We start from the raw sequence: 14,569 nt of genomic DNA, 5'->3' as shown, positions 1-14,569 counted from the left end.
TGAGAGAAGAGTTCATATATACTCTGATCATTTTAAAGATATTTTCCCATTATCTTTTTAAAAGATTTTTCCATTACTATTCAATTTTTGGTAAATCACAAAATGTCGTCTCTCCCCAAAATAAAATAAAATACCAGCTGCTGAAAGAATAATGTTTCCTTAAAAATGATCTATAAAATAACTTGCTTGACAAGTGATTTCTAGTCCTGTTGCATCACTCATCGCCAAAACAGATACTATTTCAGTTGTGTATTACAACAGGCATCTGAGCAATTTTTTAAATTACATGTGACAATCAAACAAGCATCCTAGGAGGTTAAGAATCCCTCTGGGAAAATTCCTAAAGGTTCAGGTTTCTTTACGCAATTCTGGTTCCCTTTGAAAAAGAGCTGGATAGGTCAGAGTTAGAATTACTGCTTCAACTGGTATGAAAGAAAGAAGAGCTCTTTCCTATGCAAAAGGCAGTTAGAGGCTATCATTGGGCCGGCCTCTCCCAAAATACTCAAACCAATATGAAGCTGAAACCATTGAGCAGCATTTGTACTGCAATATTGCAAATACAGTAATCTCCAGAAAAGAAAAGAAATCAAACAACAAAACATTTTTCCTTAAAAAAATCGTTTTAGTTGGTTTGCTCTTGTTGATATAAAGTAGTCATTTTATCGTCATGATTCATTATTTCTTTCTCTGTTTAGCTTTAGCCTAAATGTTATAGCAGTTTCACAGAAAATATGCATTTCCATGCAAAGAGTAAAAATTTAGCAGCTCATATGCCAAGAAGGAAAACTTTCAAAGTAGTTCCCTGAAAATATCTGGAAATTCATTATTGAATTACATTTAAAATATCACATGCTATGCCAGCTTATTTACTATACCCTTGGGAAAACCAATGTCTGTGTACCGAGCAAGTGCAATGCAATCTGAGTTGACAAATGTTTCAAAACCTATTGTGCACAGGAGACAGTTTCTCTGCTCTTGGAAGCCAATTTAATAATAAAGACCCAAACTACCAATTATTGCATCCTTTTGAATCTATTCACTTGCCAAAATTCTTTCAGCCCTCATGTAATTTTAACTATTTTAGGAGAAAGAACAAAACTATGTGTACACGGAGAAGATGAAACAAAATGGTAAAGTAGGAAATTCACATTTGGGGTCTGGGTACACATGCCATTTGCAAATGCTCAAAGCAAACAATCCTATTTCTTTCCCTGTGTTGGTTTCTACCCTGAACGGAGGTAAAAACTTTTTGGACATTGTGCCATTTTTCATTATTAATGTAACCATATTATGTGATGATGATGAAGGTAATACTGGAGTAAAAGCAAGCATAGTAATAATAATATTCAAAGTAATAGCAGATATCAATTCTAAGCAGCTACAATGTGTTGGCTCCACCACTAGTTGCTCCATGTGTATTGTATCTTTATTTCTCGTAACAATGCACCAAAAAAATCATTGCTAATTAACAAACGAGTAAACTTAACTTTAAGAGTTAAGGAGCTTTTTACAGGTCTCACTAAAGCTAGGAAATGAAAGAAATTCCACCTTTTATTTTTATCCAGGAAATAAGACTTCCCCACTACTCAGTTACCCTCCCACTATCCACACACACATTGTTACTCCAAATTTCCATCTTACAGTGGGGTAATAATCTACAGGTTTATTGAAATACTCAAGAACAGAAAAAGTGCCCAATATGCAACAATTAACAAACTAGTTATCAATATCTCCATCATTGCAAAAAGCCCAGAGGTAAACGTTATCAACGCTAAGGATTGAATCTACCCGTTGTCAGAGCATTTTTTCTTTTCAAGAATGTCAAGTATTCTGCAGTCCTACATCTGCCTTTTATCTTGCTTCTTACATTTTAGGACTAAGACTATTATCTCTGCCCTAAACTAGAAGGCACATGAGAGTGTGGATCATGTAGCTCTTAGAATCAAGATCACTAACTCCACTAACTCTGTACAAAGGCAGAGACCTGCAGGCAATTGTTCATCCGCTTGGGTTAATCTCCATGCTTGCTCTCCTCTGGACAAACTTTTTTTTTTTTGAGGAAGATTAACCCTGAGCTAAATACTGCCAATCCTCCTATTTTTGCTGAGGAAGACTGGCCCTGAGCTAACATCCATGCCCATCTTCCTCTGCTTTATAGGTGGGACGCCTACCACAGCATGGCTTTTGCCAAGCGGTGCCGTGTCCGCACTCGGGATCCGAACTGGTGACCCCCGGGCCGCCAAGAAGTGGAATGTGCGAACTTAACCGCTGCGCCACTAGGCCCGTCCCTGGACAAACGTTTTTTAAAACTCTTTCTTCAAACTTAAATGTGTTGGTGTATAAGTTTTATAAAAGTATTTCAAATTTCTGTAAAATTACTCAATCTCTTACCTATAAATTATCAAAGATGAAACGTGAAATTCTTACAAATAACAAATCATTCGAAGCCTACTAGACATCTCAAAATTAATAGATCCAAAGCCTTTCTCACCCAAACCCTTCTTCCGCGGCCTTCCCCAACCCAGTTAGTGGGAATGCTATGCTTTTATCTTGCTCTCACACCCCACATCCAATCTGTCACCAAATTCCGTCAACTCTGCTTTCAAAATGCATCTCGAATTCCATCACATTTCCCTGTCCATGAACTCTGGTTCGCGCCACCATCTTCCCTCCTCACGATTGCTTTTACAGCCTCCCAACTGAGGTTCCTGCTTCTGCTTTTGCTGCTCCATGTAGCAGCCAGAATGATCCTCATTTTCATTACAGAAGTCAGATGACGGCATTCTTCCTTTCAAAACACCACAACCGATGTCTCATCTCGTCTCAAGTGAGTGACAGGCAATGTCCTGACAGTGAGCTCCATGTCCTGATAAGATCTGACCTTACTAGTTCTGACCTGATCTTCTAACCCTGTCCACCTCACTTGCTCTGTTGCAGACACACTGATCTCCATGCAGTTTCTCCAACATAGCGGGGATGCTCCCACTATCACCTCTTCTCTATATGCTCCTTCTTCTTGGAAATCTGTTGCCCTGGAGATTTGCATGGCTTAGTCTCTCTCTTACTTCAGGTCTTTACTACAATTTGACAGCCTCAGTGAGCCTTTCCTTGACCAACCTATGTAAAATTGCACACCACTGACCCTCGGTGCCCCGATTCAGTTTTCTTCATAGAACTCATCACATTTTAACTTACTCTACACTTATCTGTTTGTTGTCTGTCTCCTCACCCTACCCCCACCAGATCGTAAATCCCATGAGGACAATCTCTTTACTATTTTGTTCATTGCTTTATCCCAAGCACCTAAAACAATAGCTGATATATAATAGACATTCAATAAATGCTTAATGAAAATCTTCACATAGAAACAAAATAGCTATGCAACACACACAAACATCAGTCTAATAGGAAATTAAGAAGTCTCCTTGGTAACGCTCTTCTCCGTTGCTGAACCCCCTCACTTCTTATTCAAACATCAGGATTTGCAGAATGGTATACTTAACCCCAGATCAAAGACTAAAATGCAATTTACTAATTAAAATAATGGATTTTAAATGTTGGCCTTTTTCTTTTTAAAGCATCTCCCTTAAATATTTTATTGGAAATGCTTTTCTTAAAAAAAAAAAAGATGTTTTTCCCTTGCTTCCTGGCAGGCTAGTTACATTTATATTCTAGCACGAACATGAATATTCTGCCATGTATCTCCAAATAAGAAATTTATTGAGAATAACTTTTAACTAGAGGCATGTGTTTTGAGCAGAGATTCACTTTTGGAGGGGACCTGATTTTCCTTCTCCTCAATTCATGATTAAAATTAATTTCAAGGTGACCCATAAATTTATAATGAAGACGTTTTCTTCTGGCTACCTCAAAGTTGGACAGAAGCCTTGGAGCTATTTTATTAACATGCTCAGTCTCCACTCTAGCAGTTTCATCTGTTACATTAGACACGTTCTCTAAGCCATATTGCATTTTTGGTAGTTAAAAAATCCCCTGATTCATAGCCTTGCTCCATAATAATTCCATTCCCTTATCTGGGTCTTTGAACATTTCACAACGGCCATGTTTAGTTAAAGATTGAGAATATCCTCCGATAGCCTGAAGAGTATAAGAAACCGCCTAGACTAAAAACTATTGCCCAATTAATCTGTAACCATTATAAATATTTAACACGACTTCTAAAAGAACGATTACCTTAAATTTTCCAACGGGATTCTTTTCAATTGTTCAGGATGCCACAGATTTGGCTGTTTGGAAGGTCTACCCTTCACTGAAATTTCCTCAGCATTAGAAGAGCTTAATTCTCATGCCGACTGACTGGCCCATATGGGGTTATGTTCTGAAAAGCCCCTCCTCTTGCCGACATCTGTCTATTTATTTCAGATATGGAACAGACACTGGCATTCGTAAAATATGAAGTCAGCGCTAAGTCCAGGATATAGTTAAAGTTGAAACAACCAAAAGTATAAATAGCTCTCAGAAAGGTATGTGAGAAGAAGGAAGCTTACCCTAAAATGAACCCTTAAAGAGTCCTCTTTATGTGGCCTCTAATCTGTCCTGGCAGGTGATTGAATGAAAAACATAAAATCGCCTCTATGTGGGTGCAATGTGAATGGTGAGTAGCTGAACGCTAAAGTATGTATTAATCATCTTAAGACTGTGGTAACCCTTACTGAAAACTGTAGGCCTGCGGGACAGACACCATTTTGACTTACAAAGTGAACTGGCACAACAGCCAAAATGGACAAATGTGATGTCCTTAGGCTAAGTGGGGAAAGTTAATATTAATGAGCATAAGTGGTGTCCTTAGATATATGCTCATTAATATTAACTCTCCCCACTAGCGCTGGAAAGAAAATAGAACACTTTTAATAAATCAATTCATTTAGGATCAGCCTTGTAAATTTGGCTTCTGGCTCAATAAAGAGCAGTCAGCGAGGGATGGACAAGGCGAATTATTGAATTCTCTCTTCTAATCGTAGGGTTCTATGAATAAAAATCTCCCTCTGCATTTGACATTGTAGCCAAGATTACCCCAACGTCTGGACATCTTGTTTAGCTTTGAAAAAAAGAAAATCTGGGTGCACAATTTTAACATAAAAACAAGCAAAGCAGCTTGTGGTCCTCTAAAATGATTAATAGAAAAGTGATTGGAATTAATCACAAACGCAAAAGGAAGCTGAAATTAGAGAGGGTTATTAAGATACTGTCTGCTGTTTAATCTCGCCCCTTATCAACACATTAACCTTGTTTTCTCTGCCTGAGCACCGAGTCCTACAGCAAAATTAGGTCAGAAATTCACATCAGATCAGATCAGCTGATTCATTCCAGCAAAACCCTGACAAGCTACAGATTTGCGTTTCATTCTAGATGGGAGTATGGCTGAGGGCTTTTGGGGTTTGTTTCCTATGCTCTAACCATAGAAGCGATAGCTGTTCATAGACTGTTTCTAAATATTCTAAGACGAGCTGTAGAGTATTTTTAAAAGTTGACACAGTTGTGTTTGTTTCTGAACCCTGGTTCATTTAACTGTCCTCACTTCACCTGAGCGATGGTACTTCGACATCTGTTTTGATATGCAAAGAGGATATTTCATTTTGCTACGTTTCCAATTCAAATAAGCCCAATGAGACTATCTGTTTGTGACCGAAGTAGCTATTCCTGCTGTACTGAATGGATGTATCATTCACTAAAATGCACTTCAATAAATGCTATTTCCATGATGTCTTCTTCCACAAATCACGAGTATGATTCCAGAAGCCATAACTATCTAAAGAGGATTTATGTAAGTGTTAACATTTATCTAATAAGAGCTTTCTGTAACTATGTCTTTGGATAATCATTTAAAATATTAACCAATTTGAAACTTTGGTATTGTAATTATTTGTCTTTTAGGTAGCAATGTTTCAGTGAAGGAAAAGCAAATGCTTTATTTTTATTTTTACTTTCTTTTTCTCTCTGGTCTAAAGGATGGAGTTTAATGGTCCTTTGTTCCTCTTTAACTAACAGAAATATCAAAACCTTCAAATATAGTTTCCAAGTATATATACTAAAATACAATTGCATGCGTTTTTTAAAGGAGCTGTGAGTAATCTAATTCCATTTCTGACTGTCACTTTTAAAGAGGAAATATAACCTCATATAGATCCCTTGAGGGAATCCACTGGGAATAGAGACTTTCCTAATCAGCCTATGTCGTCCTTTGTGTCAGAGCCACTTTGCTACAGTTAAGAGCTGTCTTCCAGACTTGCAATGTTTGGGAAAATTTCGCTAATGTAGCATTTGTTTCATTAGAAAAAAAAAAAATCCAACCTCTTCCTATAATAGAAAACATACTCAGAAAGACATGTACTGGGAACAAATTTTCTTGTTTCTTTTTGTTTAAGGGATATTTCTTATTCTGTTTTCGAAATACTGTGCTAACAGTAAAATTAGACAGTGCAGGGACCAGTTCCAGAATCCAGAAAGAAAAATTTACTGGAAGGGAAGTCTCAAACCTAAGTGTGCTTTTGGTATACCAGATGGTCTTTTAATTGTCCATCTTCGTTAGTGAATATCCTGACTTGATGTCCCAAACAAGGTGTTACCTGTATGTAGTGAACTTTCAAAACAGGCCGTATGGTTACGAGCACACGCAGGTGCTGCCTTACAGGTTGTTTGTGGCCGGACACTGTTCTCATTGGTAGTCGCCTTCTTAATGGCTGGTGCTTGCACTGCATTAATGATTCAACACACCTATCGTTGCCGTTTCCTAAACATCCCTTTTCACCACCCCACACACCAAACTAGGGTTTTATGACCTATCTAGATTGAGCTCACTTGTTTGAAGCTGTAGGTTTTGGCTGTTTGTTTTCTTATAGGCTTTTTAATAAAAAGTAAATCTCATTTAACAGTGCCTGCACAAAACCATTAGGATTTAAAATAGCAGAAACGATGAGCTACTGAAATAATTTTTTCATTCTCCATTAACTTTTCTCCTTTAAGTCTTTCTCTTCCTTTCTTTCTCCCCAAATGTTATTTGGAGTTGTTAAGAAAAGCACTAACAATATCACTTTTTATTATTTAGCATTTTTCACCCAGTAAGCCTCGTCAGTAAAATCCCAGTTGAGAAATGGAAGTGAACGCACAAGAAAGTTTGTAGTGACAAAGGGCTCAAGTTCGTTTAAAAATAAATAATCGGGCTCAAGAAGCCTGAATGACTTAGAACACTGAGAAAGTGATGAGGGTATTTTTTTTCTAAGAACTCAGTGTTTTAAGCTTCCTAGCTTCAGCACAAAGGCATTTCAGCACATATGTGATCCAGAAGGTCAATCATACAAAATCCTATTTCCATTTTTTAAGCAATCTTTGGCAGTCTGCACATTTCTGAAATTGCAACTGGCATATTTCACAGAGAATTATCATCAATGCCTTTTCAAGGTCAAACATGCCCCATCTTTAGATTTTTAGCATTTACATTCTATATATTAAATCATAGTATATATTAAAGAAGGCATTCAGCAGATATGATAAAGAATTTTAATAGATTAGACTGTGTTCATTAACATCATGTTGAATTTTCTGTACAATTTGACATAAATTGTATATTAAAATATGTGTGAAATTTAGATGTGGATATTTTGCTTTTGTCCCTGTCCTTGGAACCCCAAAATGCCTGTGAGACCAGATTCTTGCTATGGAGTTTTCAAAAATGCTAAAAATATGTTTTCTAGTAGGAAAGTTGAAGTAATTCTAAAAACGTACTGTAAAGGTTTCCATAATATGTAAGACTATTATATTTTTAATTGTCAGAATCCCAGGATAGTGGTCACCATATGAATAAAATAAAATTGAATTTGGACATTACAATGGATACTGAGACAGGATAACTTGAGATATCCATTGCCCGTCTTGTCATAATGTCGTGCAAGGCCTTTGGTCTCCTCTTCCTTTTGTCCAATCATTTGTGGCTCCTTTCACTTTTCTCTCTCCAACCCCACTCCCAACAACATCCAGAGACTTCTACGTCTTCACACTGTACATGGGCTCTACTTTTGGGAAAGAAAGACATCAGAGAAATCTCACCAATTGAGGAGGCTTTACTAGGATTTTGTCCCTTCTAAAGATATTTGCACTTTAAATTAGGATTTCAGAAAAATATTTGGGGGAAGGAGTGTAGGAAAGAGTGGGAAGAGTTATTGATAGCAAGACACACACTACATCTTTCCATTCCTAGCACATGTAACAGCTGTGGACACAATAATGAAATGGAGTTTAGTATAGGATCAGCCAGGTTTGGGGCCTTTTCATGCGAGATCCATCATTCATTCATTCATCATTCATTCAATCTATATATTGTGGCATTCCTTCTCCTACAAAGGTTGGGTAATCTGTGCTCCTATCTTTAGATCCCGTCCCTTCCCACCTACTCAAGGACATAATCACAGTAATTTTTCCTTCCCTCTCCTAATTCATTAATGTTTCCCCTTCTATTGTAATCATTCATATCAACATTTTAAATAATCCAGTTTTCTCTCTTCTTAAAGGATGAAAATAGGAAAACAAAACTTCCATAGACCCCACTTCCCCCTTCAACTACTCTCCATATTTTTGAATTTTTTTTAACCTCAGAAGTCCTCAAAATAGTTCTCTATATTCTGTTTCAATTCCTTTCTTCCCACTTTCTCATGAAGATAATCCCACTGGGTTTTACTCTCTGCACTCCACTGAAGCTGTTCTTGTCAACAACACCGACGTGGTAAAAGGCATTGGTCAATTCTCATGCTTCAACATATTTGCTCTATCAGTAAAATCTCTCTCTCTTCTTTAATCACTTTTGTCACTTCACTCTAAAGAGTCACTCTCCTTTGTGGTTCTTCTCTTGCTGGCTATTCTTACTAGATTCTTCTACTGTTCCTATTACGTAAGCAATTAGGTGCCTGAAGGAACAATCATGGGTGCTTTTATCATCTCCATCTTATTTTAGGTCCTAGGTATCCTCAACTAGGTTCATGACTGTGAAATCTATAGAATATGACTCTCATATTTATACCTCCAGCTTTGAACTCTACTATAAATCTTGGATCCAACTGTCTACACAGAATTCTCTGCTTGGATATCCAAAAGGGCTCACAAAATTGGCATACCAAAGCTGAGTTCCTATTCCCCCACCATTTCACCTAAACTTACTCCTCTTCTAGTCTTTACCAGATCATTTAGCGGAAACATCATTCTAGTTGTTCAGAAAAAAGCAAAACACAACATCAACAACGACAAAGCAAACTCGATAACCATCCTCAGTTCCTCTCTCTTACTCAACACTTACATCTCATTAATTATAAAATTCTAATAATGCCCATAATTTGATCATTTTACACCACCTTTACTGCCACTACCTTAGTCCAAACCATCATCCTCTCTCACCTGAATTATTGCAAAAGCTTTCTCTCTGCATTTCTTGCATCTAGCTTTGCCCCACTCATCTATTCAACACACAGAAACCAGAGTAATTCTTGTAAAATGTTCATTTAAGGCGTGTTGCACATCTGCTCAAAAACCTTCAACGATTTTTTTCTCCTTCAGAATAAAACACAAGAGCTTCTAAGACTTTACTTTACCTGGCAGCCCACTACAGTCTGAACATACAACCCCCCAGTCTTTGCCTTGGTCACTACATGATGCCTTGTCCTCTTCTCGGAACACATCAGATGTGTTGTTCCCTCTGCCTAGAATTCTCTTCCCGCAGGTGGCCATGTGGCTCACATCTCTAGCAGTACACTTCCAGTGTCTCACATCTCTGCTCAAAAGTCATTTGACTTAAGTGGCCTTGTCTGGTTGCTGTTTTTATCTCCTTTGCCTTGTTTCGTTTTACAGTGTAAAAAATTATTACCCACCTGTGATATATATTTATACATACCTATTTGTTTTGTGTTATCTCTCCTTTACTCTTCTCTCAGAATGTAATTCCCTTATAACCAGGGACTTTGTTCTGTCCACTGCTATCTCATTAAGATCTAGAACACTGCCTGGCACTTAGTAAAATTTCAATAAATATTTCTCCAATCAATGAATACATTTAACAGCAAGTATTTATTGAGCAATAAGTCGGCTTTAGGTTTTGTTCAAGAATTGTGTAGAAAAATAGAGTCGTTCTTCTCATGAAACCTACCTTGTAGCTTGGACATCAGCAACCATGTCACTTGCATGCGTCGTTAACTCATTGCCTCTAGTCACCTTGGCCTCAGGTGAGAGATGCCCTGTCTATCTTACTTGGCTCAGTGTCGTTTCTTGTTTCCAGGATTTAAGTCTTTCTGCTTTACCCCTATTTCATGGGTGGGGTCAAAATTCAACTTGAACATAAGCCCACTTTGCCAGGACGTGGCAGTCTGTTTACCTCTGGTTGGTGTCCTCATGTCTGGGAAGTTGGTTTATTCTTCAACTATACCCACATCTAGGGACAAATTCTGAACGGCCTTATCGTCTAAAATCCTACTGCCACTAGGTCACTCTGACATAAAGTACAACCCTTTATAACTCTCCTGTCAATAACACCAATTACTGTGGCAACAACAGCTCTGAAAGCAACCTAGTTATGGAATAAGAGGGACCTGGCTTCAGGCATGTGTGTTCCCAAGTCTTTGCTATACGTTCTGCCACGGAAATAATGGAAATGTACAATAACTGAATATTTATCTCATCAAATGCCAGACCCTAAAAGACTCTTGCTTCCTCCTGTTACCAGTGGCTTCTTCATTTTTCTCCTAGTCTAGTTATAGAAAGACAAACTGTGAATTTCAAACTGACAGGTTTTTCTCTCCCCACTTTGAGTCTTCACTCATTTGATACAAGAAAGAACGCTCGCACTCGAAAGAACTATTTCAAATGAACCATAGATGCAGATTAAAAACACACACACACACATACACACGGTGGGTGACTTACTCCTGTCTTTTGCTCTATTCCAAATAGGATTAAAGTTTTATCTTGTGCTGAGGCGGTGATGTGGAGGTAAATGTCTCGAGATCATTTGGGACTTCTTCAGTTCAATGTGTGATTTGAACTATCTTTACTTTTATGCCTTGTCACATAATTCTAGAAAATATTGCTTTATTATCTAGCAGGAACTAACTCAGATCACACAAGTGGATTTCCTGGACCTCACTTACTATGTAGTGACAGGGTTTTACTGTGTCTCCATCTACCTATATTACTGCTCCCATCCCTTGGACTTTAGACTGCTTTGGAATTGTTGTTGGTTTTGCCCCTTTGAACGCTCAACAGTACATCACCTAAAAATGCGCCAATTTTGCTGTCTTAGTATCTAGGAATCTTTCAATAGAAACTTTCTGAAGGTTGTTGATGAAACACAGAAGTGAATAGTACGGTGTTAAGCACACACTGTGAGTGCTCCATAAAATCTAATAGAACTACTCAACAAATAATTCTGTTTATGTGTTTATAGAAAAGAAGAAATTGTTGAGTTTTAATGCCAAAATTGAGAAACTTTAGGTTTTAGAGGTGATGTTACTTCAGAAATCACGTAGCCTACCCCATTGCTTTTTCGTGTGTGAGGAAGATTGGTCCTGAGCTAACATCTGTGTCAATCTTCTTCTATTTTGTGTGGGATGCTACCACAGCATGGCTTGACAAGGAGGGCTAGGTCCGTGCCTGGGATCCCAACCTATGAACCATGGGCCACCAAAGCAGAGGGCACAAACTTAACCATTACATCACCAGGCCAGCCCTCCTTTGTTTTGAACTTTAGAAAACCGAGACTCATAAAAGTAAAGTAAAATGCTCACATACACACAGAAGTACTTCCATCAGAGTACTCCAAAGAAAAAAATTGTCTTAAGAAAGGACACTTAGTATATTCCAGAAAGGAATCTGTGATCCTAAGTGAAATTATGTAGAAATAACAGATAACATAGTCCTGAACAACAAATTAATTGACTTAAAGGCAAATATATGCAGTTGTGAACATGTTTATCAAGGACACAATTTTACAAACACTTTTATCCCTGGCAATAGAATAGATTTCCATTTTAATAGTCCAGGGAAAAATGATTACCCTCCTTCAAAATAATCCTCTACAAAATTTTTATTTTTTATTTGTAAATCTCTCTCCCTCTCCCCCTCCATCCTCTCATATAAAGTTATTTGCCATCAAATGATTGGAGTACTACATCCTTACCCAGCTTCTTTATAAGAATAAAGAGTTCATCTTAAAATAATATTTTCTTTTCCTTAATATTATAATGTTCACAGAGAGTAAGCAAAAGTATTAATGCCAGATCAGACGAAAAATCCACCAACTATCAATATAGCTTAACCATTATTATTCAGTTATCCAGCTAATTGACATGAATTAATTTTCTAAATTCTGCATCTTTCCACATAGCAAATGGACTCTACTGAAGAAACAGGACTTCATCAAACACAACATGTCTCTAGCTGGACGTCTATAAAACACACTCACACAGACACAAACACACACATACAAAACTCTGTAACATTCTTTTGAAAACTCAAAAGATGTACATCCTTCTTTTGGCCTCAGTGTCCTAGGAAACTTAGCCTCCATCTGGAAGCTGCAATCTGGGGCTCATTTGCTCGTAGCTGGTAGGTTTTCCAGCATAAAAATCGTTTCATTTGGACCAAACTGGGGCACTTGGTACCAGACAAGAGATGTAACAGCCATAAAATTCTGCACAGAGAGCACACACTGAGGGTTCCACCTGCCCTCAGAGGCTCCCAGAATTCTAATTATTGACAAGTCTTTTCATAATCTAGGAAGAAGATGAACTCTATTATAAGGTAAGAACTACAAACAAATACCATTAAAGGTGAGAAGTTCCCCTCAAATATTGGCTATTAAAGTGATTGTGTGTTCCCTTGGGCTATCAAAAGATTGTTCGGTATGAACTTTTACCTAGAGAATATTGAGCTCTTTTCCCATCCCATCCACACCTGCATATGCACAACACACAAATAAACTACTTTTGTTAGCTAAGGCGAGGATCCTGTGGATTGCGTTTTTGTTATAGTTGAGGTACCATTTTCACTTTGTCTCATCAAGTCTAACTTTGACAAGCCTCTTCTTGACCAGTTGACAACATCACAGCCTTTGCAGAACTCACAGATTCCCTTCTGTGCACAAACTCGGAATAATTTTATTTATATTTACCGTTTTATTGCTTCTTCTTGTCTTCGGCGTTTTTCATTCTTCTCCTTCAAGTAGGCCAGGTTTGTTTCATTTCTCAAGCGATCATTCTCTCGAGCAATGTCTGATGCATTCTGAATAACCAAGCCATCATAGGCCTTCATCCCCATATCCTCGATATACTGGAGAAATGAGTCCAAAGGGTCTTCCTCAGGATTGGAACTCATCATCTTGGAGGATATCATGAAAAAGGAACACTTCCTGTGGGGTGAGAATACATTTTGCCCTTATCAAGAGTGGTAATGAAAGCAAGGTGCTGTTTATTCTCCCTACTATCTTGTCAGCCCCAAACTCCAAAGCTTATGTAGAATCTACTTGGAGAAAATATTTCAACAGAAATAACAATCGGAGGAGTTGAAATAACATGAAATGAATGTTGCCTGAGTAGAAAACACTCCCTCAGAGCAGCGAAATTAACAGATCAAAGGGCAAAGGTCTTGAGCTGAAAGGTAATGTGAGAGTGCAAATATTACGTGAGAAGATAAACGTTTGGTTTACATAATTAGAGTCATGATTTTGTTTCTCAAAAATGTGTTTTTATACCAATAAGATATATCAGATCCAAGCTTCATTTATTTCTGATAGCATAATGCCTTTTTTGTTCAAGTAAAATGATATAATTATTGGGGCTGGCCCCGTGGCCAAGTGGTTAAGTTCTGCTCTGCTGAAGGTGGCCCAGTGTTTCGTTGGTTCAAATCCTGGGCGCCGACATGGCCCTGCTCATCAAACCACACTGAGGCAACATCCCACATGCCACAACTAGAAGGACCCACAATGAAGAATATACAACTATGTACTGGGGGGCTTTGGGGAGAAAAAGGAAAAAAATAAAATCTTTAAAAAAAATGATATAATTATTTGGAATGAACTTTCTTATTCTAAGTTTTCCTTACAATTTTAAATTAAGATTTATGAATCTGAACCATTCATGTGAACTATAGCAGTAATCAAGGAAATACAGATTTCTGATATAAATCCTTTTGTAAATAATCCCTTTTGGACCCTCCATTATTTTCCAAAATGGTGCTCTATAATGGCTTCATACTCTAACTCAAACATCATAGATCACCAGGGCCACGTTAATCAATGACCAGTCTGATAATTCAAGCAGTGACAACTGTCATTATTGTTGCTACATGAAGATCTAAAAACTGAGGCACAGAAAGGATCACCTAAAAACCAAAACCAAATCAACACAACAACAAAAACATAGGCCTTTGAGCCAATACATACTCCCCTCACCTATAAAATGATGAAATAATAACTCCGACCTCCTATAGATGTGAAGATTAAGAGAGATGATAACTGTAAAGAGTTTTGCATAGAACTCAATGGTAATAAGCATATAATAAGGTTAGCAAATATTAT

At 37.6% G+C, this 14,569-nt stretch overlaps 1 protein-coding gene across 7 annotated transcripts in view; it reads right to left on the bottom strand.

The window, feature by feature from the left end:
- The window catches only part of NYAP2 (neuronal tyrosine-phosphorylated phosphoinositide-3-kinase adaptor 2), a 257,064-nt gene that overhangs the window by 234,168 nt on the left and 8,327 nt on the right, over positions 1 to 14,569 (bottom strand). For all 7 annotated transcript variants that reach the window (XM_070618403.1, XM_070618406.1, XM_070618405.1 and 4 more), the window contains one exon: positions 13,166 to 13,402. In XM_070618403.1, coding sequence (XP_070474504.1) covers positions 13,166 to 13,386 — 221 coding nt within the window. In that variant the 5' untranslated portion in view covers positions 13,387 to 13,402. The remainder of the gene's footprint in view (positions 1 to 13,165; positions 13,403 to 14,569) is intronic.

Source organism: Equus przewalskii, chromosome 5 (assembly GCF_037783145.1).
Source record: "Equus przewalskii isolate Varuska chromosome 5, EquPr2, whole genome shotgun sequence".
Lineage (NCBI taxonomy): Eukaryota > Metazoa > Chordata > Mammalia > Perissodactyla > Equidae > Equus > Equus przewalskii.
This window is presented reverse-complemented; position numbering and strand designations above follow the sequence as displayed.